The sequence below is a fragment of the Nerophis lumbriciformis genome, linkage group LG29 (genome assembly GCF_033978685.3).
Source record: "Nerophis lumbriciformis linkage group LG29, RoL_Nlum_v2.1, whole genome shotgun sequence".
NCBI classification, from domain to species: Eukaryota; Metazoa; Chordata; class Actinopteri; order Syngnathiformes; family Syngnathidae; genus Nerophis; species Nerophis lumbriciformis.
The window spans coordinates 23,168,468-23,195,367 of record NC_084576.2 but is presented as its reverse complement, the minus strand read 5'-3'; the positions used below and the strand labels follow the sequence as shown (position 1 = coordinate 23,195,367).

Genomic DNA, 26,900 nt, shown 5'->3' with positions numbered 1-26,900 from the left:
CTGCATGTATCTAATCTGACACGTCAGGGTTTTAGGGAAAAACGTATTACACTGATGATGTAGAGGGCTCAAACACTTATGTATCATTTATGATACGTTAGGTGTTAAGGTTAATTTTCGCAAAATCCGTTTTTAATGACTTAATTGCCATTAAAAAGCCTTAACCCTTTAAAGCCTGAACTACTGACTCAAAAAGTGACAGAAAACTCCAAGTATTTGAAACTGGAGCTTTGATTGGTCTTTTTGAACAAATCACCCCCCCCCCACAGAAAATTCAATTTATATAATTTTCCATTTGTATCATATTTGATACATCGAGTCCCACATTTTCATTACTTCATAACAAACCAAAACGTAATGCAATAGACAGAAATATCTATCTTGTTATAATCAAACATAAAAAGAACATCAGCATTCTTTCCAAATATTTTTAAAGCATATTTAACGTAATTATTTAATATCTAAAAAAAACGTACAAAAAGTCAACATCATTATGTATTTTTTCCCCCTCACAAAAATCAGAGAGCTATAATTTACTATTGCAACACACAGAGTGATTGCAATAGTAATATACCGGTACCATATTGTGTAATGTAAACATATTTGAATAAATAAATAAAATGCCAATTGACTCATTTAGAGTTACATTACCTTTCATACCTGCTGTATCAAATTTTATACACAAATTTCCAAAACATTTTTTTAAATAAAATATATAATATAGATTATTAAGTAATTTTACATTGCATCAACAAATTAACTGTTCATACTGATGTATCAGTAAAAATAAATGTTTTTCTTACCTTATCCCTTACACGTTTGGCAAAGTTTCTCGATAAAAATCGGTTCTTTTTTGTGGCAATCTTGCAGGATCACTGCACAGTCTTCTAAAAGGTCAAATACTGCCCTCATCTGGCTTGTAGTGTAATGCATGCATCTAATCTGATACATCAGGCTTTTTAGGGGAAAAACAAAATTACGCTGATGTAGAGGGCTCAAACACTTATGTATCACTTAGGATACGCTGGGCGTAAAAGGGTTAAATTTCACAAAATCCTTTTAATGACTTTTTGTGTTTTCTACTGCCCCGCGGCAACCCTGTTAGACATACCTTTGTAGGTGCGACCACAAAGATGACGGAGTAGAAACCTTGCAGACTTTATTATCAACAAACTGCCCAATTTTTCATCTGTACAACAAAAAGAGCACACAAAAGAAAATCAAATAAAAAAAGCTCCATGATTGGACACAAAAACATTTGTTTACAAAAACATCTTTAGCACAAAATAAAGCGGGACAAGAGGAAATAGAAGAAGTCACACTCAAACAGCCGTCACGCACTCTCGTGCTCCACTGATGGTCCACGCCAAAGATCCCGCGGGAGGCGACCCAATGTTTGATTGTGGGAGGGGCCAAAAACTCAACGCCGTCGATGTATCGCTGACAGAAAAAATTAAGTGGTGACACAAAACGGCGTCCTCTGACAATGAATTTGAGTCTTCAAAGTAGCGTAAACACGCACACTCGCTCGCCGCGTGAAGGCCACCAGGGAACATTCATTCGCAAACAAATAAATAAGGCTATGAGCAAACTATATATATATTTTTATATGCATTTAGAAAAAGCAAATCAAGTGTGCAAAGATAAGAGAAACCCTTCCCAGCTCGCCCGCGACACACAACTTTCCTAACTCCGAAATAAGACAAAGCCTGTGAAGTCACAACTCAAGCAAACAGCAGGGGGCGCGCTGCATTTATGGCACGGGGCAGGGCGTGGGGGATGGGAGGGGGACTGCATGAAGTGGGCTGAGACGCCCAAAAGAGAGCGGGGAAGGAAAAAAAAAATAATGTCAGGACGGAGAGCCGCAGTGACGTCTCCGTGGAGGAGGAGGGCGGGTTTAGCACCGCCCGCCTGGCAGTCCCAGGGCGATAAATCAAAGAGCCTGATGCATCTCTCACACAAAACAGTCACTCAAGCGCTTCTCATATCACACTTTCTACACATTTACACTCCCTCATGTCCTCACCTCTGACCCCGAGACCCCCCTCCCAGCGCCCAACAGCCGGGGCGCCTCTGTTGGAAAACAAACCTGTAGTAAGGGGCGGGGCCTCCTTAACAGTGGTTCGCTATCCAGGAGGGTCAAGGAGGGGGGAGGGCGGAAGTCACGTCAACATGGACGCCCGCGGGGGTGACACGAGGGGGGAGGGGGAGACGCGTGGGAGGGCTTGGGGGTCAACGGCGTGGTAGTTTCTCCCGTTGGGCGTGTCCAGACCCCCTCACCCCCCCCTCCCCGTGATTGGGCGTGGTCTACCTGTCCTTCAGCTCTTGAGTGACGCGCTTGGTGATCCTGCCGCAGAGGAGCCCCATCAGGAAGAGCACCGCCACGCCGGCGCCGATCATGGTCAGGATGTAGTTCTTGGACGGCGACGTCATCACCTGCATGGCCAGGTCCGAGAAGCCATCGGCGGGAGCCACCTGGGGAACGGTAACCACGTTTTAGTTACGTGCTTCTGTGAGCAAGTTCCAGACAACTTCATTTGGGGGAAAGGGGGCGTGAGAGGCATCTTTAGCGTTAGTAAAGAATTGTCTTGACACAAAAATAATTTCCCCGAGAAGAATGTAACTTGGCAAGTTCTAAACAATCGCCCATTTTTAATTTAAATGATTTTTTGCTTAAATTGTTAGGAGGGGGGCCTGAGAGGCAATAAAGTACATCTTGACATATACAGATACATTGACTTCAGGGGTGGGGGCGTGAAAAAAATTATCCACCTGGGGAAAAATGTTACTTTTCAATTTCCAAAGAGCCCCTTATTTTTTTTATTAAAAATAAATAAAAAATCCATCCATCCATCCAAATGTTGGGGGAGGGGGGCATGAGAGGCAATAACACATCTTGACACCAACAAATAAATTAATTTGAAGGGGGTAAGCATGTAAAAAAGTATTTCTTTAAATTTTTTTTTACTGTGAGCAAGTTCCAGACAGCTTCATTTGGGGGAAAGGGGGCGTGAGAGGCAATGCCGTAATAGCATCTTTAGTGTTAGTAAAGAACTATCTTGACACATACATATAAACACTCACTTCGGTGGAGGCGTGGAAAAAAATATCTCCCTGAGAAAAAAAGCAAGTTCTTAACAGCAGCCCATTTTTAATCTAAATTAGTTTAAACATTTTTTTTGCAGGGCGGGGAGGGGGGGGGGGGGGGCGTGAGAGGCAATAACGTATGTCTTAACACATAGACAAATCAACATTCACTTCGGGGGGCGGCAGGGAAAAAAGAAGAACTAACACATAGAACTATCTTGAGACATACAGGTAAACATTCACTTCGGAGGTGGGGGGGGCGTGAAAAAATTTAACTTTGCAAGTTCCAAACAGCCGCCCATTTATAATTTGGGTTGGGTGGGGGTGTGGTGAAAAAGGCGGTGACATATCTTGACACATACAGATAAACATTCACTTCAAAAAACTGACAAAAATGATTTACCCAAGACAAATGTAACTTAGCAAGTTCCAAACAGGCCCCTTGTTTTTAATTTAAATAAAAAAAATATTTCTTCATGAAAAAGTTTACAGTGAGCAAGTTCCAGACAGCTTATTTTGGAAAAAGAAGCTGAACATTTTTTTCCCTTAAGAATTATTTTACTGTAAGAAAGCTTCTTTCAGGAAAAAGGGGGGCATGAGAGGCTATGGTGTAATTAGTGTTAGTAAAGAACTATCTTGACACATACAGCCCCTTCAATGTATTTTTTTTAAGGTGGGGTGGGCACAGTGATATATGTATGGGGGGCAGGGGAGCGTGAGAGGCAATAGTGTATATCTTGACACAAACCAATTACCATATTTTTCGGAGTATAAGTCGCACCGGCCGAAAATGCATAATAAAGAAGGAAAAAAACATAAGTCGCACTGGAGTATAAGTCGCATTTTTTGGGGGAAATTTATTTGCCAAAACCCAACACCAAGAATAGACATTTGAAAGGCAATTTCAAATAAATAAAGAATAGTGAACAACAGGCTGCATAAGTGTATGTTATATGAGGCATAAATAATCATATTATGGTAAGAGTCATTCAAATAACTATAATATATAGAACATGCTATACGTTTACCAAACAATCTGTCACTCCTAATCGCTAAATCCCATGAAATCTTATACGTCTAGTCGCTTACATGAATGAGATAAATAATATTATTTTATATTTTATAGGGATGTCCGATAATGGCTTTTTTGCCGATATCTGATATTCCGATATTGTCCAACTCTTAATTACCGATATCGATATCAACCGATACCGATATATACAGTTGTGGAATTAACACATTATTATGCCTAATTTGGACAACCAGGTATGGTGAAGATAAGGTCCTTTAAAAAAAATATAAAAAAATAAAATAAGATAAATAAATTAAAAACATTTTCTTGAATAAAAAAAAAAGTATAACAATATAAAAACAGTTACATAGAAACTAGTAATTAATGAAAATGAGTAAAATTAACTGTTAAAGGTTAGTACTATTAGTGGACCAGCAGCACGCACAATCATGTGTGCTTACGGACTGTATCCCTTGCAGACTGTATTGATATATATTGATGTATAATGTAGGAAGCAGAATATTAATAACAGAAAGAAACAACCATTTTGTGTAAATGGGGGACGGAGGTTTTTTGGGTTGGTGCACTAATTGTAAGTGTATCTTGTGTTTTTTATGTTGATTTAATAAAAAAATAAAATACAAAAAAAAACGATACCGATAAAAATAAAAAAAAACGATACCGATAATTTCCGATATCACATTTTTAAAGCATTTATCGGCCTCTCTAATATTTTACGGTAATGTGTTAATAATTTCACACATAAGTCGCTCCTGAGTATAAAAACTGCCACTTACAGTCCGAAAAATACGGTACCACAAATTCATTTTACACAGAGCGTGTAAAAAAATGTTTCCCTGAGAAAAATGTAACTGGGAGCAAGTTCAATTTCTTTAATGCGGCGCATCTTGAGGTGTCGCGGGAAAGGGGGGCGTGAGAGGTAATGACGTAAGAGTATTTTTACTGTTAATAAAGATCTTGACACATACAGATAAATAAACATTAACTTCGGGGGAGGGGCGTGAAAAATATTCTGTCCTTTCAGGAGGGCGGGACAGAAAATAATTGAGAACCACTGATTCAGTTGAACTCCTGGTCATCACTAGCGCTCGCTTGTGTGGTGGCGAGGTACCTTGGCGGCGTAGCTCCACATGTCGATGCGGTCCTGAAGCCTCTTCTTGCACTCGGGCTGAAGACGCACGCGTTTGTCCTGCAGCGACTCCATCAGACACGACATCTCTGCGGAGAAGCAACATTGGCCGCGTTGATGACTGATAGCAAAACCAGACCTCGGTCCTCGGGAGTTTGCGTGTGCGTGGGGACTCACGGCGCCCCCTGCCGGGCGGGATGGCAGCGCAGTGGTGCTTGATGTCGAGCGCGCAGGCCGTGTGCAGGACGGGGTCGACAAAGATGTCCGCCTTGCTCTCCTTCAGCATGTTCAGGACCTCCTGCGGGACCGACGCGTTGGGTTAATGAGGAGAAAGGCGGTGAAGAGTGCTGAGACGTCCGACTGTCAGTGAAGGCATCACCTTCTTGCATTCTTCCTTTTTGATCTTCAGCAGGTTCACCTTGAGACACTCCTCCACCTGGCCCGTCTGCTCCTGTGCTGCTGCCTCCTCTGGACACAGCTGGGATATCTAACACGCACACACAATTATAAGACCGACTTTTATATTTTAGTAAACTCTTGGACAACAATTTTAGTCTTGTGTGATTTATGCTGTATTAGCCTGCTCTGTCTCAAGGATACCACTCATTTATGGCTCCCCTGCAAAATTCCTCAGGCCCTGCTGAGATTGATCTGCTCAGGTTCCCACATTAGTCCCCCACACATCCATCCATCCATTTTCTACCGCTTGTCCCTTTTGGGGTCGCGGGGGATGCTGGAGCCTATCTCAGCTGCACATGGGCAGAAGTGGGGGTACACCCTGGACAAGTCGCCACCTCATTACAGGGCCAACACAGATAGACAGACAACATTCACACTCACACACTAGGGCCAATTTAGTGTTGCCAATCAACCTATCCCCAGGTGCATGTCTAGAAAATGAGACAAGAACTGTTGTGATGACAGAGATCACTAATCAATAGTATATTTGTATTTTGGTCAAAGGTTACACTCCAAATGGGTTTCTTTTGTGATTGATGCTGTATTACTGCCTATCCAAGATTTACCCCAAACAAAGATCAAATATATTTTGTATTTGTCTTTTGGTCAAAGGTTACTCTCCAAATGGGTTTCTTTTGTGATTGTTGCTGTATTACTGCCTTTCCAAAATTTATCCAAAACAAATATATATATACATGTATATATATATTTATCCAAAACAAATATATATATACATGTATATATATATACACACACACACACACACACACACACACACACACACACACACACACACACACACACACACACACACACACACACACACACACACACACACACACACACACACACACATATATATCTTTTGGTCAAAGGTTTTTTCAAAACAAGTTTATTTTGTGATTGATGTTATATTACTGCCTTTCCCAGACAATATATATTGTATTTGTCTTTTAGTCAAAGGTTACTCTACAAATGGGTTTCTTTTGTGATTGATGCGGTTTATTTTGTGATTGATGTTGTATTACTGCCTTTCCAAGACAAAGATCACAAATATATATTGTATTTATCTTTTGGTCAAAGGTTACTCGCCAAATGGGTTTCTTTTGTGATTGATGCTGTACTACTGTCTATCCAAGATTTACCCCAAACAAAGATCACAAATATATTTTGTATGAGTTTCTTTTGTGATTGATACTATATTACTGCCTTACCAAAATGTTACCAAAACTAAGTTCACAAATATATATTGTATTTGTCTTTTGGTCAAAGGTTACTCTCCAAATGGGTTTATTTTGTGATTGATGCTGTACTACTGCCTATCCAAGATTTACCCCAAACAAAGATCACAAATATATTTTGTATGAGTTTCTTTTGTGATTGATGCTGTATTACTGCCTTACCAAAATTTTACCAAAACAAAGTTCACAAATATATATTGTATTTGTCTTTTGGTAAGAGGTTAATCTCCGAATGGCTTTCTTTTGTGATTGATGCTGTATTACTGCCTTTTCAAGATGTACCCAACACAAAGATCACAAATAAATATTGGATTTGTCCTTTGGTAAAAAGTTACTTTCCAAAATATTTTTTTTGTCATTGATGCTGTTATACTATCTTTCCAAAATTTGACCAAAACAAAGATCACAAATATAGATTGTATTTTTCTTTTGGTCAAAGGCTACTTTTCAAATGGGTTTATTTTGTGATTGATGCTGTATTACTGCCCATCCAAGATATACCCAAAAAATAAGATCGCAAATATATATTGTATTTGTCTTTTGGTCAAAGGTTACTCTCCAAAATGGGTTTCTTTTGTGATTGATGCTGTATTACTGCCTTTCCAAAGTGTAACCTAAACATTGCTGTTTTTGGTAATATCACAATCAGTCCGTTTTAGTCTTCTTCCTTTCTCCCCCCAAAACGCACCAATTTGCCACAACTCCTCTCTCTTCTTACATTCCTAAAGCGGATACAAAGATCTGGAAGACTTATTTTGCGCTCTTGCTTTTTCGTCCTTCTCCTGTTAGCAGCGTGGGCTTGCTTCTCTGTAACCTGATGTTATTTGACATCTCAAATAAATATTTAAAAGACCTTAGCTTTCCTTGGACTTTTCATTATGAAATAGGACAAAATTCCAAAACCTCATGAGTGCAGTAGATCTGCAGCTGTGGGTCCAGTCGGTAGTCCAGCGCCGACTCCTGTAAGATGACTCGTATCTGATCCTCGCAGTCTGCCGACAGACGCTGGGGACGGTCGTCACGATGAATTAGAAGCGTGTTAAAAAGACGCAAACGTGCACAAACATCTCCTGCTCTCACCTGATCCGCGTACTTGAGTTTGAGGCAGGCGATGACCTGTCCCTCCAGCTCGCGGTCAGCAGTCGCCTTGTTCAAAATGGGCTGGCAGAACTTGGGGATGTCAGCTTTGCAGGCCTTCTTCAGAACCGGGTTTAGCCTGTAGTCTGTGCTTACAAACACACACACACACACACACACACACACACACACACTCACTCACTCACCACATGGTGGCAGAAGGTTTGCGCTGTTTTGTTGCTACGGAAACAAAAGGCGTACCTGTGTTCTGAGTGATCTGACGCTTGGTGATCATCTGTTTGCACTTTGGATCCATCAGCTCGCTGTTCTTGTTCTGTTTCAGACACTGAAGGACGTTCTTGCCCTCAGACTCGGTGCAGAAGCGCTGTCAGGCAAACGAGCGCAAACACACACTGGTTGGAATATTGCACAGATGCAATTGGAACTTTAACAAGGTGGATTAGGGCCTTAATGAAAAGAGGGAACGGTTGAAATATTCGATGTTTGAACAAGATATTAAACAATAAAAAAAGATTGCAATAACAAGATTATCATCTTTCTTCACCAAGTACCACCTCAGAAAACACTTGGCTACCACCATAATGACCAACATTAATGTACAGTAGCATAGTAGGCCCAAGTAGTTATTAAAAACAAGGCAGAGGTTTTATTTAACAATTATATTTAATATTTTTTGCCACAGTTTAAACAGCAACGCTGTGTTTGAATATTAATCAATGTTCTTTGGCGTACCATGACAGTTTGAGAATCACTAAGATAGATAGTAATAGTAAAAGTCATCCAATATAGGATGACATGCTTTTTGAAGAAAATAGTATATTTATATTATTATATAATTTCATTTATAATAAATATTACATTAATATACTGTATATTATTAGTTGTATAAAAAAAATAAAAAATAAAAATTGTTGGACGAAAATGGCTTCCAAACCACACTTTGGACACTCCAGGCTAGGGATAGGTATCGATACTAGGACTAAATCGGTAATTGAAAAACAGTGCAGATACTTAAAAAATGAAAAGCAGATTTTTTTTTTTTTGGACAGAAATTTGCAAGAAAAAAACAAACTAAACACTTTTATCCTTATGACATTTTGGGAGATTCAAGTTCAACAGAAAGTTGTAACCAAGAAATACTTTTTTTAAATCCACGAGCATAACAAAAATGATCAGTTATTGCGGAAATACAGAACATAGAGAAGGTGCAAATTGGGTTGCAATACTGGTGCTCATATTTCCGGGAGTTCTTGAATGCAACCTCGCTTGCTGTAAGCTTCACTGGTGCATAAAGAGGAAGTGTTGTTGTTGTTACAGCGAGTGTGTGAGATGAGGGCTTCTTAAAGTTACCGTAACAATGAAGTGTCATTAGAGCGTCAGATTCTGTGGGGTTCTGTCAGTACTACTACATTACTTATATTACTAGTACAATATCACTATTACTGAATTACTTATATTACTAGTACAATATCACTACTACCACTACTACATTACTTACAATGTATTACACATATTTTACATTACTTAGAATCACAAATTTTACATTACTTACAATGTATTACTAGTACAATCACTACTACACTATCACTATTACTGCATTACTTACGGTATATTACTAGTACAATATCACTATTACTGAATTACTTATATTACTAGTACAATATCACTACTACTACATTACTTACAATGTATTACTACTGCATTACTTATATTACTAGTACAATATCACTACTACTACATTACTTACAATGTATTACTAGTACAATATCACTACTTTTACATTACTTAGAATGTATTACAAGTACAATATAACTACTACTACATTACTTACAATGTATTACTAGTACAATATCCCTACTACTAATACTACCGGTACATTACTTACAATGTATTACCGGTACTTGTACAATATCCCTACTACTAGTACATTACTTACAATGTATTACAAGCACAATATCACTACTACTACATTACTAACAATGCATTACTAGTACAATATCACTACTACATTAATATACAATATATTACTTGTACAATATCACTACATTGCTATACAATATATTACTTAAATGATAAATGGGTTGTACTTGTATAGCGCTTTTCTACCTTCAAGGTACTCAAAGCGCTTTGACACTATTTCCACATTTACCCATTCACACACACATTCACACACTGATGTAGGGAGCTGCCATGCAAGGCGCTAACCAGCACCCATCAGGAGCAAGGGTGAAGTGTCTTGCTCAGGACACAACGGACATGACGAGGTTGGTACTAGGTGGGGATTGAACCAGGGACCCTCGGGTCGCGCACGGCCATTCTTCCACTGCGCCACGTTGTACAATATCACTACAACGACATTACTTACAATGTATACTAGTACAATAGCACTACTACTACATTACTTACAGTATATTACTAGTACAATAGCCTTACTACTAGTACATTACTTACAATGTATCACGAGTTCAATATCACTACTACTACGTTACTAACAATGTATTACTAGTACACTATCACTACTACTATTACATCACTAAAAATATATTACCAGTACTATATCACTACTACTACTACTACATTACTATACAATATATTACTTGTACAATATCACTACAACGACATTACTTACAATGTATTACTAAATGATAAATGATAAATGGGTTGTACTTGTATAGCGCTTTTCTACCTTCAAAGTACTTCCACATTTACCCATTCACACACACATTCACACACTGATGGAGGGAGCTGCCATGCAAGGCGCTAACCAGCACCCATCAGGAGCAAGGGTGAAGTGTCTTGCTCAGGACACAACGGACATGACGAGGTTGGTACTAGGTGGGGATTGAACCAGGGACCCTCGGGTCGCGCACGGCCATTCTTCCACTGCGCCACGTTGTACAATATCACTACAACGACATTACTTACAATGTATACTAGTACAATAGCACTACTACTACATTACTTACAGTATATTACTAGTACAATAGCCTTACTACTAGTACATTACTTACAATGTATCACGAGTTCAATATCACTACTACTACGTTACTAACAATGTATTACTAGTACACTATCACTACTACTATTACATCACTAAAAATATATTACCAGTACTATATCACTACTACTACTACTACATTACTATACAATATATTACTTGTACAATATCACTACAACGACATTACTTACAATGTATTACTAAATGATAAATGATAAATGGGTTGTACTTGTATAGCGCTTTTCTACCTTCAAAGTACTTCCACATTTACCCATTCACACACACATTCACACACTGATGGAGGGAGCTGCCATGCAAGGCGCTAACCAGTGTCTAGCTCAGGACACAACGGACATGACGAAGTTGGTACTAGGTGGGGATTGAACCAGGGACCCTCGGGTCGCGCACGGCCACTCTCCACTGCGCCACGCCGTCCCACGGTACTTATATTACTAGTACAATATCACTATTACTGAATTACTTATATTACCAGTACAATATCACTACTACTACATTACTTGCAATGTATTACTAGTACAACATCACTATTACTGCATTACTTATATTACTAGTACAATATCACTACTACTACTACATTACTTACAATGTATTACTAGTACAATATCACTACTACCACTACATTGCTTACAGTATATTACTATTACAATATCACTCCTACTACATTACTTACAGTAAATATTTGTACAATATCACTAGTATTACATTACGTATAGTATATTACTTGTACAATATCCCTACTACTACTACATTACTAACAATGTATTACTAGTACAATATCACTACTACTACTACATTACTTACAGTAAATATTTGTACAATATCACTAGTATTACATTACGTATAGTATATTACTTGTACAATATCACTACTACATTTCTAACAATATATTACTAGTACAGTATCATTACTACTACCGTACATTACTTACAATATATCACTTGTACAATATCACTACTACTACATTACTTACAGTATAGGACTTGTACAATATCACTACTATTACATTACTTACAGTATATTACGTGTACAATATCACTACTACTACATTACTTACAGTATAGGACTTGTACAATACCACTATTACATTACTTACAGTATATTACAATACAATATACAATAGTACAATATCACTATTACATTACTTACATTATATTACTTGTACAATATCACTACTACTACATTACTTACAGTAAATTACTTGTACAATATCACTATTACATTACTTACATTATATTACTTCTACAATATCACTCGTACTACATTACTTACATTATATTACGTCTACAATATCACTCGTACTACATTACTTACATTATATTACTTGTACAGTATCACTAGTACTACATTACTTTGGTTACCCTGATCATGTGCTTGCAGACTCTCATCAACTGATAGTCGAGTTCTGGATCCACCATCTCAACCTCCTGAAGCTTGAAGATCTTCTGATGACATCGCTGAGTCAGCTGACGTTTGCTCTCCTTCAGACACTCGATCACCTTTGGACAAAGATGTCACATGATAACGTTTTGGAAGCCACCCTTCCTTTGTGTGTGTGTGTGTGTGTGTGTGTGTGTGTGTGTGTGTGTGTGTGTGTGTGTGTGTGGCTGACCTGTGCGTTGCCAAAGGCAACATTCTGACACATGCGGCTGATGTCCTGCTTACAGGACTCGTAGAGTTCTGGTTCCAGACGGATGTCCTCAGACTGCACACACACAACAGAAAAAGTGTGTAAAAAGTGATCCACATCCCCCCATATTTTTTTTTAAAACAGTGCATGTACCATCTCCACTTCCTCCACGCGCAGCTGCTTGCGACACTTGACGGACACGCGCTGCTCCTTGGCGTCCTGCAGGGTGTCGTTCCTCACCGTGGTGCTGAGGCAGATCACCACGTCCACCCTGAGGGCCGAGCGTGACACAGCAACATGTCAGTAACACAGCTCCACGTGGGTGAGCGTTTTGACGTGATCGATGTGGAATGACAACACGGGACACGCAATGCTAACAACCCGGCAAATAGTCGTAGCTGCGACTGTCAAGTTGACCAAGTTACGTCAGAACAGCTTATGCCCGGTGGTTTCAGCCCAGTTCTAACTAGGAACTATCTATGATGTGATGAAGTATTTCCAAGTTTTTTTATGCATTCTGAATCGTAAATACATGACAGCATAAGTCAGCTAACAATGGAGTTAATGGGAATTTCACCTATAAAGCGCTCTATAAAACATCCAAAAACCATCAATTTTTTATAAACGCACTGTAAGTATGTTAGGGTTTCCCCTTAATGTAATAGAATGTGGCACGCCACCAAAGTATTTTCATCACCGCCACATCTTGAAAGTAAGGCTTTTTTTTTTTAACTTGAAAACAAATTAAAGTAATATAATATATTTTAACCCCCAGAAAAAAATCACAAAGTCTGACGCTATTTTTAACTTCTATTACCAATTTTATGATAACAAATGACAAAATTCCAACAAGTTTTACCTCCCGTGCAAACACTTTAGTCTCGTGAGTCCGCGCTTCCCCGGACACACAACACTTCCTCATTCTCCACCAATCACCTTTTTGGCACGGTGTGTTTGCAAGCGTGGGAAAAACTGACATCAAATCCAAACCACACGAACATAAAACATTAACATTAGCCGGTCGTTACTGTATGAATTGATAAATATATATAGCTCATTATTTGTGCACTATTGACAAGTGATGTATTAAAAACTTGACCACCGAAAAAAGACTTTGATCGCCGAATTGTAAACAAAAGGCACAACATTGTGACTGTCTGGAGTGTTGTCAGCATGTCTGTGATGTGGACGTAATTTTTACATATATAGCAGATATACTCGGGGACGTCCATCTACAAAATGTGCAAATATTAAGAGGACAGTGGTGGCTTTTAAGAAGAGAAAGTGAAACTGAGCAACAGCTTGAAGCAAGTGTGACGTCATGCTCACTGCTACTCGCCTCTTTCGTCAGTGACATCGAGGGACAGAAGTAGTCTCTAAACACGAGTACAATCTATAATAACACCAGAAAAATACGCTAGATTTGTCGCTAGTTTTTAATTTTTTTAAAGTCACTAAAAAAGTCTGTCAACACTAAATAAATCTCAAAAAAGTTGTACAAAAAGCAAAAACAATTGAAAGTATGGCAAAACGATATAAAATATATGTTATTAATAAATCATAATAACAGATGTGTTTTAAATGTATGTATACATTTTTTTAGCCTTTTTACAGAAAATCACATCATGGAAAATTATGCAAATTACTTGATTAAGCCATGGTGACCACGTATCTTGGCAGTCTAGGGGAAACCCTGCACATGTAATGTAGTGACATTCATAATAACAAGTCATATTAACATATTTGGATCATTTTAAGCATACGTATTAATTGTACAGATGCATCACAGCATTTGTTTCCTTCAACAACAACACTACTACTAAACACGGCAGACTTCGTGAGAGACAACAAAGACTACTTTGGGACAAATGATGATCCAGAAATGTATATTTTTACCTGAATTTAAGGAGTATGATCTACAGGTTTAAGAAGCTGAGTGATTGCATTACTTTGGGTGATAAAAAAGGAGCCACCGGAGTCGGTTGTCAGCAATGCGCGGTAGACACTTCCCGCCTTCTGGATCCTTACTTAGCTAAGCCGGTGAAGGAATATCAAAAGATACCGGTATGGCGGTATATTCTCAAATATATACCTCTTTCTAAAATATACAGGTATTGATAGATACCGGTATACTGCCCAGCCCTAATTCATGTCACCATATATAAATAGAGTCTTGTTGGCGGTTTTTGGATGTTTATTTATTGGGTTTTACGGGCGGGATAGAGGACCTCCCAATGGCTCTGCTGTAAGTTTTATTTACGAGTTAGAACGCATAACCAAAAAAAATCAATCCATCAGCATGTCTTTCATGATTGTGAACAATAGGCAAAATTCCCCCCAAAAAGTGGAGTCCCCCTTCGACAGTATGCATTCGTCAACCTTTCCAAGTCGTATAGTATGTCTGACCAGCTGTACCTAATAAAGAGGCCTTACTTCTTCTTGATGTTGGGACACAGTTTGAGGACGTCCTCTTTGCAGGCCGTCTTGAACTTGTAGGAAAAGCGAAAGTCTTTAACCTGAATCTGTGGACACAAAGAAAGGGCGTGAGAACCCCCGGCAGAGGAAGTGACCATGTGGACGACGGTGTCCGCTCACCAGTTGGAAGTGCGTGACTCCCACCGTGCACTTCTCGCTCATCTCCTTCTGGTGTTTGTTCTGAGCCAAGCACTCCATTAGGTCGCCGGAGTCGATCTGGTTGTCAGCCAACTCCTAACGGGGGGGGGGGGGGGGGGGGAGGAGCGTGTCACCAACGGTCACTTATCAGCGTGCGCACGCAGGAGGAGGACGACGCTTACATGACAGTAGGCTTGGATGACGGGCTCGCAGGCTCGCATGAGCAGCGCCTCGATCTGAATGTCCTGACAACACACACGTGGTCAACGCTACCGACAAGCGCTTCCGGTATCGGTTACAATTTGGATTTGGAGATTACCTCGGACTCCAGCTCTGTCAGGTTGCCCACCACATTCCGACAGTCCAGGCCCAGATCCTCCATGTGGTCCTGAAGACACTCCAGCTCCTGACCCGCCTCGGTCTTCTCGCTGCACCACTTGCCCAGGTCGGTCATGCAGCGTCTCTGCAGCTCGGGGTCCAGCTTCACGTCCAGCGCCCTCTGGTGGAGGATCCTATGCACCTCCACCTTGCAGTCCCGGGACAGCTGCAGGCCAGCATCAGCACCAGTTTTATCGTTATGGAGTGTTAGTAATACAAAGTTATTTCCCCGTGTCAATCACCTCAAACACGAGCACACCTGCACTCCATGTGATATTAGGGATGGGCGGTAAACCTATCAATAAACATTAATAATTCTTTGTTGGAAAAAAGCGGAAGTATTGAAGCAATGTTGGTTGCATGAACAAAGGGAATATCTCCGCTTCAAATCGGATGGGCAATATGAGCCCATCAACACGGACAAATGAGCAATAATTCTGTCATGGCAACAAAAAAGGACAAGGTCCCAACTAGTTTTTACAACTGCGAAACAAAATGCATTGTAAGATGTTCAATATTTATTTAAGCTACATTTTTGCTCACAAAAATGAGAGTAAATCTAATTTTTTTGTTTATTTATGTAGGATGACAAGGTTATTTACCTTCAAAATACAGTGCAACTGTAAACAATTCTACAGTAATGAGGAATAAAAATGTATATCCTTTTTTAATAGTTACTTGAATTATTATATATTATGATTACATTCCATGATAAACAATGTATAATTTTCATTATTTCTTCAGTTTAGGAGCATGACAAAATGTCTGAGTCTTTCTGCATACAGCCATATATTTTTTTAAGTAAATTATTGCATATTGTTCTAATGTGTGGCACCTGGAGACAAGAATAAGTTGATTGACAGTCTAAAAGGAACATGTCTACCATCACTCCCTATTTTCCACAGTTGTATGCATTTATATGTGTAAAATATAAAAACCCCGAATCGATTCACAATTTTGGGGAGAAAATATGCAATTAATTTTTTTCTCAAAATCTTGCAGCCCTATGCGGCAGTATGGTAGTTTTTTGTATTTTTTCAAGGCGCTCGTCCCCACCAAGACCACTAATACCACACCACATTAGCTGTGCTCACCCTTTAGAGCACAGCCATATCTTCCTGGCACTAAACCTGCAGAAGATAGTTCTTCTTAGGTTTCTCTCTGTTTAAATTTTCACACTTTGCACTATTTTCTTTCACTTCATTTCTTACCTGTTCCTTATTTTTGCACCTTCATTTTAGGAGACTATTGTTAAGTGTTCAATGTGATTTTACTATTTTGTTTACATTAAATGTGTTTTCCATGCTTGTGTTGACATGTCCTTTCCTGCCTAATCAGAGGTTACAATTCAAATAAAAACATTTTTTTCTCCTGTTCCTTATTTTCTGTAGATCATAAAAAATATCAGTAAGTATCAACAAACATAAAACACTTATATTGTGATATAGTTTTCAGCCATATCGCCCAGCCCTAGATGATACAATACTTATCAGATTCTGATGCGTCATCTATGTTGCGGCTTCTTGATCTTAGCGCTGCTTTCGATACCGTTGATCATAATATTTTATTAGAGCGTATCAAAACACGTATTGGTATGTCAGACTTAGCCTTGTCGTGGTTTAACTCTTATGTTACTGACAGGATGCAGTGCGTCTCCCATAACAATGTGACCTCGGACTATGTTAAGGTAACGTGCGGAGTCCCCCAGGGTTCGGTTCTTGGCCCTGCACTCTTTAGTATTTACATGTTGCTAGGCGACATCATACGCAAATACGGTGTTAGCTTTCACTGTTATGCTGATGAAGCCAACTCTACATGCCCCTAAAGCTGACCAACACGCCGGATTGTAGTCAGCTGGAGGCGTGTCTTAATGAAATTAAACAATGGATGTCCGCTAACTTCTTGCAACTCAACACTAAGAAAACGAAAATGCTGATTATCGGTCCTGCTAAACACCAACATTTATTTAATAATACCACCTTAACATTTGACAACCAAACAATTACACAAGGCGACTCGGTAAAGAATCTGGGTATTATCTTCCGCCCAACTCTCTCGTTTGAGTCACACATTAAGAGTGTTACTAAAACGGCCTTTTTTCATCTCCGTAATATCGCTTCGTTCCATTTTGTCCACGAGCGACGCGGAGATTATTATTCATACGTTCGTTACGTCTCGTCTCGATTACTGTAACGTATTATTTTCGGGTCTCCCTATGTCTATCATTAAAAGATTACAGTTGGTACAAAATGCGGCTGATAGACTTTTGACAAGAACAAGAAAGTTTGATCATATTACGCCTATACTGGCTCACCTGCACTGGCTTCCTGTGCACTTAAGATGTGACTTCAAGGTTTTACTACTTACGTATAAAATACTACACGGTCTAGCTCCGTCCTATCTTGCCGATTGTATTGTACCATATGTCCCGGCAAGAAACCTGCGTTCAAAGAACTCCGGCTTATTAGTGATTCCCAGAGCCCATAAAAAGTCTGCGGGCTATAGAGCGTTTTCTATTCGTGCTCTAGTAATCTGGAATGCCCTCCCGGTAACAGTTAGAGATGCTACCTCAGTAGAAGCATTTAAGTCCCATCTTAAAACTCATTTGTATACTCTAGCCTTTAAATAGACCCCCCTTTTTAGAGCAGTTGATCTGCTGTTTCTTTTCTTTTCTCCTCTGCCTCCTCGCCGGGTTATCCCGGTTCCGGTGACCATGGATGAAGTGCTGGCTGTCCAGAGTTGGGACCCGGGGTGGACCGCTCGCCTGTGCATCGGTTGGGGACATCTCTGCGCTGTTGACCCGTCTCCGCTCGGGATGGTCTCCTGCTGGCCCCACTATGGACTGGACTCTCACTATTATGTTAGATCCACTAAGGACTGTTCTTTCACAATATTATGTCACTTGACATCCATTGCTTTCTGTCTCCTCTAGAGAGGGGGGGTTACCCACATATGCGGTTTCTCATAGTCATTCACATCGACGTCCCTTATGTGGGCTCTGTACCGAGGTTGTCGTTGTGTGTTTTGTACAGCCCTTTGAGACTTTTGTGATTTAGGGCTATATAAATAAACATTGATTGATTGATTGATATTACCATATATTTTGTTATGCATAATACAATTATTGAGTCATGCATTGGCATTAATTAGAAATGATCATACCCACTGATGTCCACACAAACACAGTTTTAGCAAAAACAAAACCACTCAAGGTTGATAGATCTCTGTTCATATAAAAACACACTCACAGGCTGTGGAGTGCATGCCAAGTCAACAGGTGGCGCTAGTGACCCAAAACTGCATGAACGTGTCTCTTGCAGAAAGTCACTGGTGGGAAGACTACGAAGATAATGGGCTATGGGCATCACACCGCAGTATAAAACATACCACATATTCCGGACTATAGAGCCCACCGGTATATAAGATTCACCCACTAAATTCTAGAGGAAAATATATATTTCCATATATTAGCCATACCAGACTATAAGCCGCATATATATATATATGCGAAATTAGTTATGTACACATAAATATTTTGTAAATGTTTACATACCTTAATTGTTTCCAAACGGTGTCTGTTACACCAGTGTTTTTCAACCACTGTGCCGCGGCGCACACAAGTGTGCCGTGAGATACGGTCTGGTGTGCCGTGGGAGATTATGTAATTTCACCTATTTGGGTTAAAAATATTTTTTTGCAAACCAGTAATTATAGTCTGCAAATGATGTGTTGTTGTTGAGCTCGGCAGAGTAACCGTGTAATACTCTTTTATACCAGTAGGTGGCAGCCGGTAGCTAATTGCTTTGTAGATGTTGCAAACAGCGGGAGGCTGTGTGCAGGTAAAAAGGTGTCTAATGCTTAAACCAAAAATAAACAAAAGGTGAGTGCCTCTAAGAAAAGGCATTGAAGGTTAGGGAAGGCTATGCAGAACGAAACTTCAACTGAACTGGCTACAAAGTAAACAAAAACAGAATGCTGGACGACTGCAAAGACTTACTGTGGAGCAGAGACGGCATCCACAATGTACATCCGAACATGACATGACAATCTATAATGTTCCCACAAAGATGGATAAAAACAACTGAAATATTCTTGATTGCTAAAACAAAGTAGATGCGGGGAATATCGCTCAAAGGAAGACATGAAACTGCTACAGGAAAATACCAAAAAAAAAGAGAAAAAGCCACCAAAATAGGAGCGCAAGACAAGAACTAAAACACTACACACAGAAAAACAGCAAAAAAGTCCAAATAAGTCAGGGGGTGATGTGACAGGTGGTGATAGTACACCTACTTTGAGACAATAGCTATATTGATGCATGCTTGGTTATGGTCTAAAGTCATATCCAACAATTGCGACAACGACTTTTTACTGTCAACTGAGTTTCCTTTTTTAATGATTTCTGCTGGTGGTGTACCTCCCTATTTTTGTCAACGCAAAAATTGTGCCTTGGCTCAAAAAAGGTTGAAAAACACTGTGTTACACGGCAGTAAAACGGCTGATTAAACAAAACAGAAGTCACCGTCATGGACCCACTAGCTGCGCAAGCTAGCTCTCTAATCAGCTAAACAGACTCAATAACTCCACAGTGACGTTTTGGTGAATTTACTGAGGAATTTGTGAAACTGAAACATAACAAAAAGAATGCAATTGTAAGTTAGCAATACTAACACATACACTCGTGTAAACGTGTTAGCATAACGACACTAGCTTTGTTACATTACGATAGCATGTACAAATATGATTGAAAACAATCCTCCAGACATCGCACATGGGACGGTTTAATAAATAAGAATTGTTTTAGTTATATTTTAAAACTTACAAACGTTGCTTGGAGTGATGAATGAATCCAGACGAGTAGAAACGCTATAGACGACTAAAAGACGGAACGGCACTTCTACTTCCGGTTGAAAGCTCTAAACAAAAGGGCACCTGCAATGAGCAAACTCGACCAAAAGATGGCGCCATAGCACAAAAACAATAAAACATTATCAGTGTATTTTCTTTTTCTTTTAATTTTTATATTATGACCGCCAACGAAGAAAAATCCATAAATTAGTCGCAACGTGTTATAAGCCGCAGGGTTCAAAGTTTGAGAAAAAAGTAGCGGCTTATAGTCTGGAATTTTCGGTCAAAAAAAAACAAACCTCCAGCTGAAGTTTCCCAAAAAGTTAAAAAATGACTTTGCGTTTTTAAAAACTGTGTTTGTGAGACATGGCTAAAAACCCGACCAAAGCACCAGGATCATGTCCCTCATCTTCACCATTAGGTCAGCTGATTAGCAGGAAGTACTCACGGTCCAAGTAATGTTTCGTGTCTCATTGTTTCCACCAGGGAGCTACAATGAATATGAGCACACAGTTGCTAGGCGACGTGATCCGTTGACGCTTTTTCAGCATCCTTGACAACCCGAACCCGGTAAAAACCTTCAGTCCAGAGACTCACCCGGCGCCCCTGCTCCACCGAGCGGTAGGCGTGGCGATACAGGCAGGAGAAGATGGCGCCGGGCGGCATCATCTCGCTGGTCTCGTTCCAGCCGGGCGTGTGGCAGAGTCTCGCCGCGTCGCCCTGACACTTCTTGTAGAGGATGGGGTCCAACCTGGGGGCCGGCGCGGGTTAGGAGACAGATGGGACCAGAAGGAGCTACAGGACTTACTTCCAGTCCCGCGCGATGAAGTACTGCAGCTCCAGCAGCCTGTGCTCACAGTCCTCCACCATCTTGTCCGTGTACAGATGCTCCATCAGACACGACAGGATCCTTGGGCACAAAAACCGCAAAGTCAGCACTGAGGGAAAGTCCGTGCGCGGCATGACGGCCAAGACGCTCACATGGGGTCTCCACTTCGGATGTGTTTGCAGGCGGTCTGGATGACGGACTCGCAGGCTTCGTTCAGTGCACGGTCGATGCGGTAATCCGCTCCGGGGTCTACCTCCTGGATCAAATTCTGGAGCTGAGGACCACAATCGTCAGTGTTTAAAAAAACATGTCTTTGGTCTTTGAGGAGAAGAAAGCTGAGGACACTGACCGCTCCCTGACAGTTGGGGTCGATGGCGCCCATGTCGCCTCGGCCCACCCTCATCAGGCAGTGGAGCGTGCGACCTTTGCGGTGCAGACCCGAGCAGTGTTCCTCGATCTCGCTGCGACAGTGGAGCACGATCTCTGGGCTCAGGGAGAAGTCCTCCATCAGCATCCTCCTGTAGTCCATCATTTCACCCTGGCACTCGCCGCTGACCACGCGACCTGAAACACGAAAAAGTAGGGCTGGTACTATAGTCAACTTCCTGGATCGGTTTAAATTCGATTCATACGGTTCTTAAATTGCTTAATCATGATTCCATGGGATTGCTCTGCACTTACACAGGGAAATTATGTCAAAATATTAATGTACTTTTAGGTTGCATGAACAAAAGCACTTGCGAGAAAGTCAAAATGAAGAAATTGCGAATGATTTGTGGTCTGTAAATGATGCAAGACGCACGTCCCCACCAAGACCGCTAATGCCACACCACCTTTCAAAGCACAGCCGTAACTTCCTGGCACTAAACCTGCAGAAATTACTTATTCTCAGGTTTCTCTATGTTTAGATGTTTTCATTTATTCTTCCTATGCTTAAAAGATTCTGACCACCTGCTAAACTACTGGCTCGTGTAGCACCTTCCCTTTATCTCGAAAATCCTCAAAAAAATTGTTGCACAGCAGCTAAATGAATACTAAGCGTCTAACAATCTTTGTGTACCCTTTAAGTTGGGTTTCCTTGTCACACTTCACTCAGCATTTCTTACATACCGTATATTACCAAATAACCGCCCATGTCCTAATAACTGCCTGGGGTCTGACCCCATTTTGTGAATTAACCACCTCTTCCTAATAACCGCCCATGTCCAAATAATCGCCCATGGGCTGTTATTTGCATAATTTAGATGAAAATCATATTGATTTCATTAAGCCTAATTTATAAGCTAAAAGGAAAAGCAAAGGTGCAGTAATTCTGGTAATTACGGTAACAGCAGATGTTACGTGGGGATTCTGGGTAATCAACATATTGCAATGGGTCACCGCATATAGCGTAACACACACTCAACGACAACAACAAACCCACGAGGAAAAGTTTCAACATGGCAAGAAACAATAGCAGTGAGTTGAATGAACAGGATACCGCTACACCACAACTGATGGATGGGAATACTTTAAGGGGGAAGAAGAACAGAAAGTTGGACTTAAAGTTCAAGCTAGCGGTTGTGAAGTATGCGGAGCAGAATTCTGGTTTGGCAGGGGCCAGGCAGTTTAAAGTTGACCCAAAACGTGTACGAGAATGGAAACAGAAAAAGGGAGAACTACTATCTCAGTCGGCAATCGATGGAAAACGGGCTCGCTCATCTGGTGGAGGTAGGAAGAAAGTGAGCGACGAGCTTGATGCTAATTTGTGTCAGTAGATACATCACGTATGCTGCTTTATTTAAAAAGTTTATTTATTTTTAGTATTGGTTTTCTGTTTGACAATTGTTGCACTACTGCCATGTTGAGGCCTTGTTGATCTCTTGTCTTTTGATAGCCTACCTCATGTTGGTCTCTTGTTTTTTTGTGTGTATGTATACAATAACTTCTACATTTAACGTTTTTTGTACGAAAAAAAAATACTGGACAGTAACCTTTGTAACCAAATAATGGCCTGGTGCAGGCTGGTGCAAAAATAAATAAAAGCCTTGTGCAAATAACCGCCCATGTCCTAATAGCCGCCTGGGGTCTGGCCCCATTTTGTGAAATAAACGCCCGGGCTACTATTTGGTAATATACGGTATTCCTTAATTTTGCACCTTCATTTTAAGAGATTATTAAGTGTTCAATGTGATTTCACTATTTTGTTTACATTGAGTGTTTTCCATGCTTGTCTTGACATTTCCTTTCCTTTATGCCTTGATAGCGGAGATGATTATAATCAGAAGAAGGTTACATTTCAAATAAAAACATCTCCATTTAATATATTTTTCTCCTGCTATTTTCCGTAGGTCATAAAAAACATCAATAATTATCAATATCAAACACTCATATCGTGGTACATTTTTCAGCTATATCTCCTAGCCCAGGGGTCGGCAACCTTTACCAGTCAAAGAGCCATTTTGACCAGTTTCACAAATTATAGAAAACAATGGGAGCCGCAAACATTTTTGAAATTTTAAATGAAATAACACTGCATACAAAGTTTTATTTTTGCTTTGTGTTATGTATAAACCAGGGGTCTCAGACACGCTGCCCACACCTTTACATGGTATTTTAAGCTGGTGCGGCACGCGGGTTTTAAATGAATAGCGCTTGTCAGCGTCATGCGTGCCGTGATGGTACAGCTTATAGCACCCACTACAACCAGCGTGCCTGTTCAGCCACATGTTGAATGGAGCTTCCGCTTACTCACGTAGGTGACAGTAAGGCATACTTGTTCAACAACCACACAGGTTACACTGACGGTGGCGGTATAAAAAACTTTAACACTCTTACTAATAATGCGCCACACTGTGAACCCACACCAAACAAGAATGACAAACACATTTCGGGAGAACATCTGCACCGTAACACAACATAAACACAACAGGACAAATACCCAGAATCCCATGCAGCCCTAACTCTCCCGGATACATTATACACCCCCGCTACCACCAAACCCCGCCCACCTCAACCGACGCACAGAGAGAGAGAGAGGGGGGGGGCGGGGGGGGGGGGGGGGGGGGGGGGGGGGGGGTTGTTGATGTGTGAGGGAGCAGGGTTGGGGTGGGGGGGGTTTGGTGGTAGCAGGGGTGTATAATGTAGCCCGGAAGAGTCAGGGCTGCATGGGATTCTGGGTGTTTGTTCTGTTGTGTTTATGTTGTGTTAAGGTGCAGATGTTCTCCCGAAATGTGTTTGTCATTCTTGTTTGGTTTTGGTTCAAAGTGTGGCGCATTATTAGTAAGAGTGTTAAAGTTGTTTTATATGGTCACCGTCAGTGTAACCTTTGTGGCTGTTGACCAAGTATGCCTTGCTGTCACTTACGTGTGCAAGCAGAAAATGTATGTTGTATAACAAGTGTTGGGCTGGCACGCTGTTAATACAGCTTGTAGAGGGCGGCAAATGTTGTACCATCATGGCTCGCCCTTATTATAGCTGTAAGGGTGAAAATCGGTGAATATTAAACCCGGGAGTTATCTGCGAGAGGCACTGAAATCCAGAAGTCTCAAGGGAAAATTGGGGGGTTCAGCAAGTAAGCTGCTGAGCCGCATCAGAGTGATCAAAGATCCGGAGCCGCGGGTTGCCGACCCCTGTCCTAGCCCTAATTCTAATACTAGCAAGAATATCATGCTCTGTGAATTGAATTGAATGTATTTGTTCAAAACGGTGCACAATGATAAACACGCTGTAAAAACTGTAAATGAGCTAAATTAGTGCAATTGTACATGCGCAATATGTATTACTTATTGCTAATTTTTTGTTTTTTTCCATTGTTTTACTCTTTTAGCTGTATGACACGAAAAGCGCTTGTACCCCCCACCACCCCGTTTCTAAGAGAGGATTATGAGTCATTCTTCATCTAAATGGGAATATATGAACATCCTAGCAGTCAGCATCCTAATGACAGCAGACCTGGTACAGTAAGTGATGTTTTATTATGTTTGTTGGCTCTAATAAAGTCTATAGTGAGTAATAATCAGTGATGCGTTTTTTTAAATTTATGCACCGCGTATGCATAAAATGATCAAAATACTTAAATATTAAATGCTATAAATGTTACTACATTACATATATACTTCCATCCATCCATTTTCTGTATGTTAAACCCTAATGGAGGATTTTTTAAAGGCTTTATAGGCAGAATAGAGTGACGAACATAGGCCCTATTGTAAGCGAATGTTTGGTCGAATTTAGAATGCATCCAAAAAATTTTTTCCATCCGTCGTCATGTCTTTCATAATGATTGTAAATGATAGGCAAATTTCCCTTTAAGGAATTTAGTCGACTAAAACAAAATTAATTTGGAGGACTAAAACAAAAACATTTTCGTCAAACAAAAACATTTTCGTCAAAAGACTGACTAAAACTAAACTGTCAGAATTAACACTGGTGTTTTTTTGATGTACAGTACTGTATAGCATAAACCTTCACAAAATGATGGAACCAATTATTCATATTTACATTGTTTCTTATGGAGACTTTTACTTCAGTATACAAACTTTTCCATTTACGAACTCTGTTCAAGAACCGATTTAAGTTGGTAAATCAAGGTTTGTAGAACGCTCGTAGAGCTGATGGCGCTTCTTCACGTGTCAGGTGGGCCTACCTCGATGCACGGCCGACTCAAGGCAGAGCAGCAGGTAGGAGAGGCGAGCCTCCCTGGCCCGGGGCATGCCGCTATCCGTGCTGCAGCGGTACTTCCTCAGGTCCGACTTGCAGGCCTTTGCCAGCGAGTAGCTCACCTTGTAGTCCTGAGCGATCAGCTTCTGCCTGGTGGTCAGCGCGTCGCGACACTTTGGAGGACACATCCACGCTGTCAGCGTGATTTAAGTGCGGAATAAACACACACACTTACCCTCTCGGACATGGCCTCCTCAAACTTGTGGTTGAAGAGACACTTGTAAACTCGGCCCTCGCCTGCCAGCGTCTGCAGTAAGAAACAAACGGCGTGAAGAGACTGCGTGACAAAATGGCTGTGTGTCGGAGCAGGACGCGGCGATGATGCTCACATGCTCGCAGAAGCGCTCGCGGTCCTCGCGGCAGGCGAAGTAGAGGTAGCGGTCCAGGTGGAAGTCGTCGGAGGAGAGCTCCGCCACCCTCATGATGGACTTTTTGCACTCATCCTTGATGGGGTGCGCCCCCACCTGCTCTTCCGCCTCTCGCACCAAACCTTTCTCCAGGCAGGCGATGACTTCGCCCTGTGAGTGGATGTCCTGCACGCAAACAGGCAAACGTCCCTTCAGCCCAAATGTAATCTTTTCTTCTACTGTATTTTAAATGTCAGTTCTCCTTAAATACAGGCGTGGGAGTCAATAGCGTATAATACACAAAAAGGTACCGTAAATTTCAGACTATAAACTGCTATTTCCTACACTTTGAACCCTGCGGCTTCTAAAACGGTGCGGCTAATTCATGGATTTTTCTTCGCTGACGGCCATAAAGCAAATAGTTTTCATTAAACACATGCAAAGACCCTTCAATGGTGTGTGATTGTTTGTGCTATGGCGCCATCTTTTGG

At 40.7% G+C, this 26,900-nt stretch overlaps 1 protein-coding gene across 2 annotated transcripts in view; it reads right to left on the bottom strand.

The window, feature by feature from the left end:
* Positions 1–1,142: 1,142 nt before the first annotated feature.
* The window catches only part of glg1a (golgi glycoprotein 1a), a 44,816-nt gene continuing 19,058 nt past the window's right edge, over positions 1,143–26,900 (bottom strand). Inside the window, exons 5-26 of one of the 2 annotated variants that reach the window (XM_061924722.1) lie at positions 26,392–26,595; positions 26,238–26,309; positions 25,989–26,175; positions 21,711–21,925; positions 21,514–21,635; positions 21,341–21,442; positions 21,130–21,283; positions 20,981–21,022; positions 15,626–15,850; positions 15,489–15,551; positions 15,289–15,402; positions 15,127–15,215; positions 12,847–12,964; positions 12,676–12,768; positions 12,425–12,562; positions 8,288–8,411; positions 8,030–8,172; positions 7,853–7,954; positions 5,629–5,736; positions 5,427–5,547; positions 5,232–5,338; positions 1,143–2,475 (exon numbers count right to left, since the gene is read on the bottom strand). In XM_061924722.1, the coding sequence (XP_061780706.1) occupies positions 2,308–2,475; positions 5,232–5,338; positions 5,427–5,547; positions 5,629–5,736; positions 7,853–7,954; positions 8,030–8,172; positions 8,288–8,411; positions 12,425–12,562; positions 12,676–12,768; positions 12,847–12,964; positions 15,127–15,215; positions 15,289–15,402; positions 15,489–15,551; positions 15,626–15,850; positions 20,981–21,022; positions 21,130–21,283; positions 21,341–21,442; positions 21,514–21,635; positions 21,711–21,925; positions 25,989–26,175; positions 26,238–26,309; positions 26,392–26,595 (2,811 nt within the window). In that variant the 3' untranslated portion in view covers positions 1,143–2,307. The remainder of the gene's footprint in view (positions 2,476–5,231; positions 5,339–5,426; positions 5,548–5,628; positions 5,737–7,852; positions 7,955–8,029; positions 8,173–8,287; positions 8,412–12,424; positions 12,563–12,675; positions 12,769–12,846; positions 12,965–15,126; positions 15,216–15,288; positions 15,403–15,488; positions 15,552–15,625; positions 15,851–20,980; positions 21,023–21,129; positions 21,284–21,340; positions 21,443–21,513; positions 21,636–21,710; positions 21,926–25,988; positions 26,176–26,237; positions 26,310–26,391; positions 26,596–26,900) is intronic. The other variant, XM_061924723.1, reaches the window with a different exon arrangement.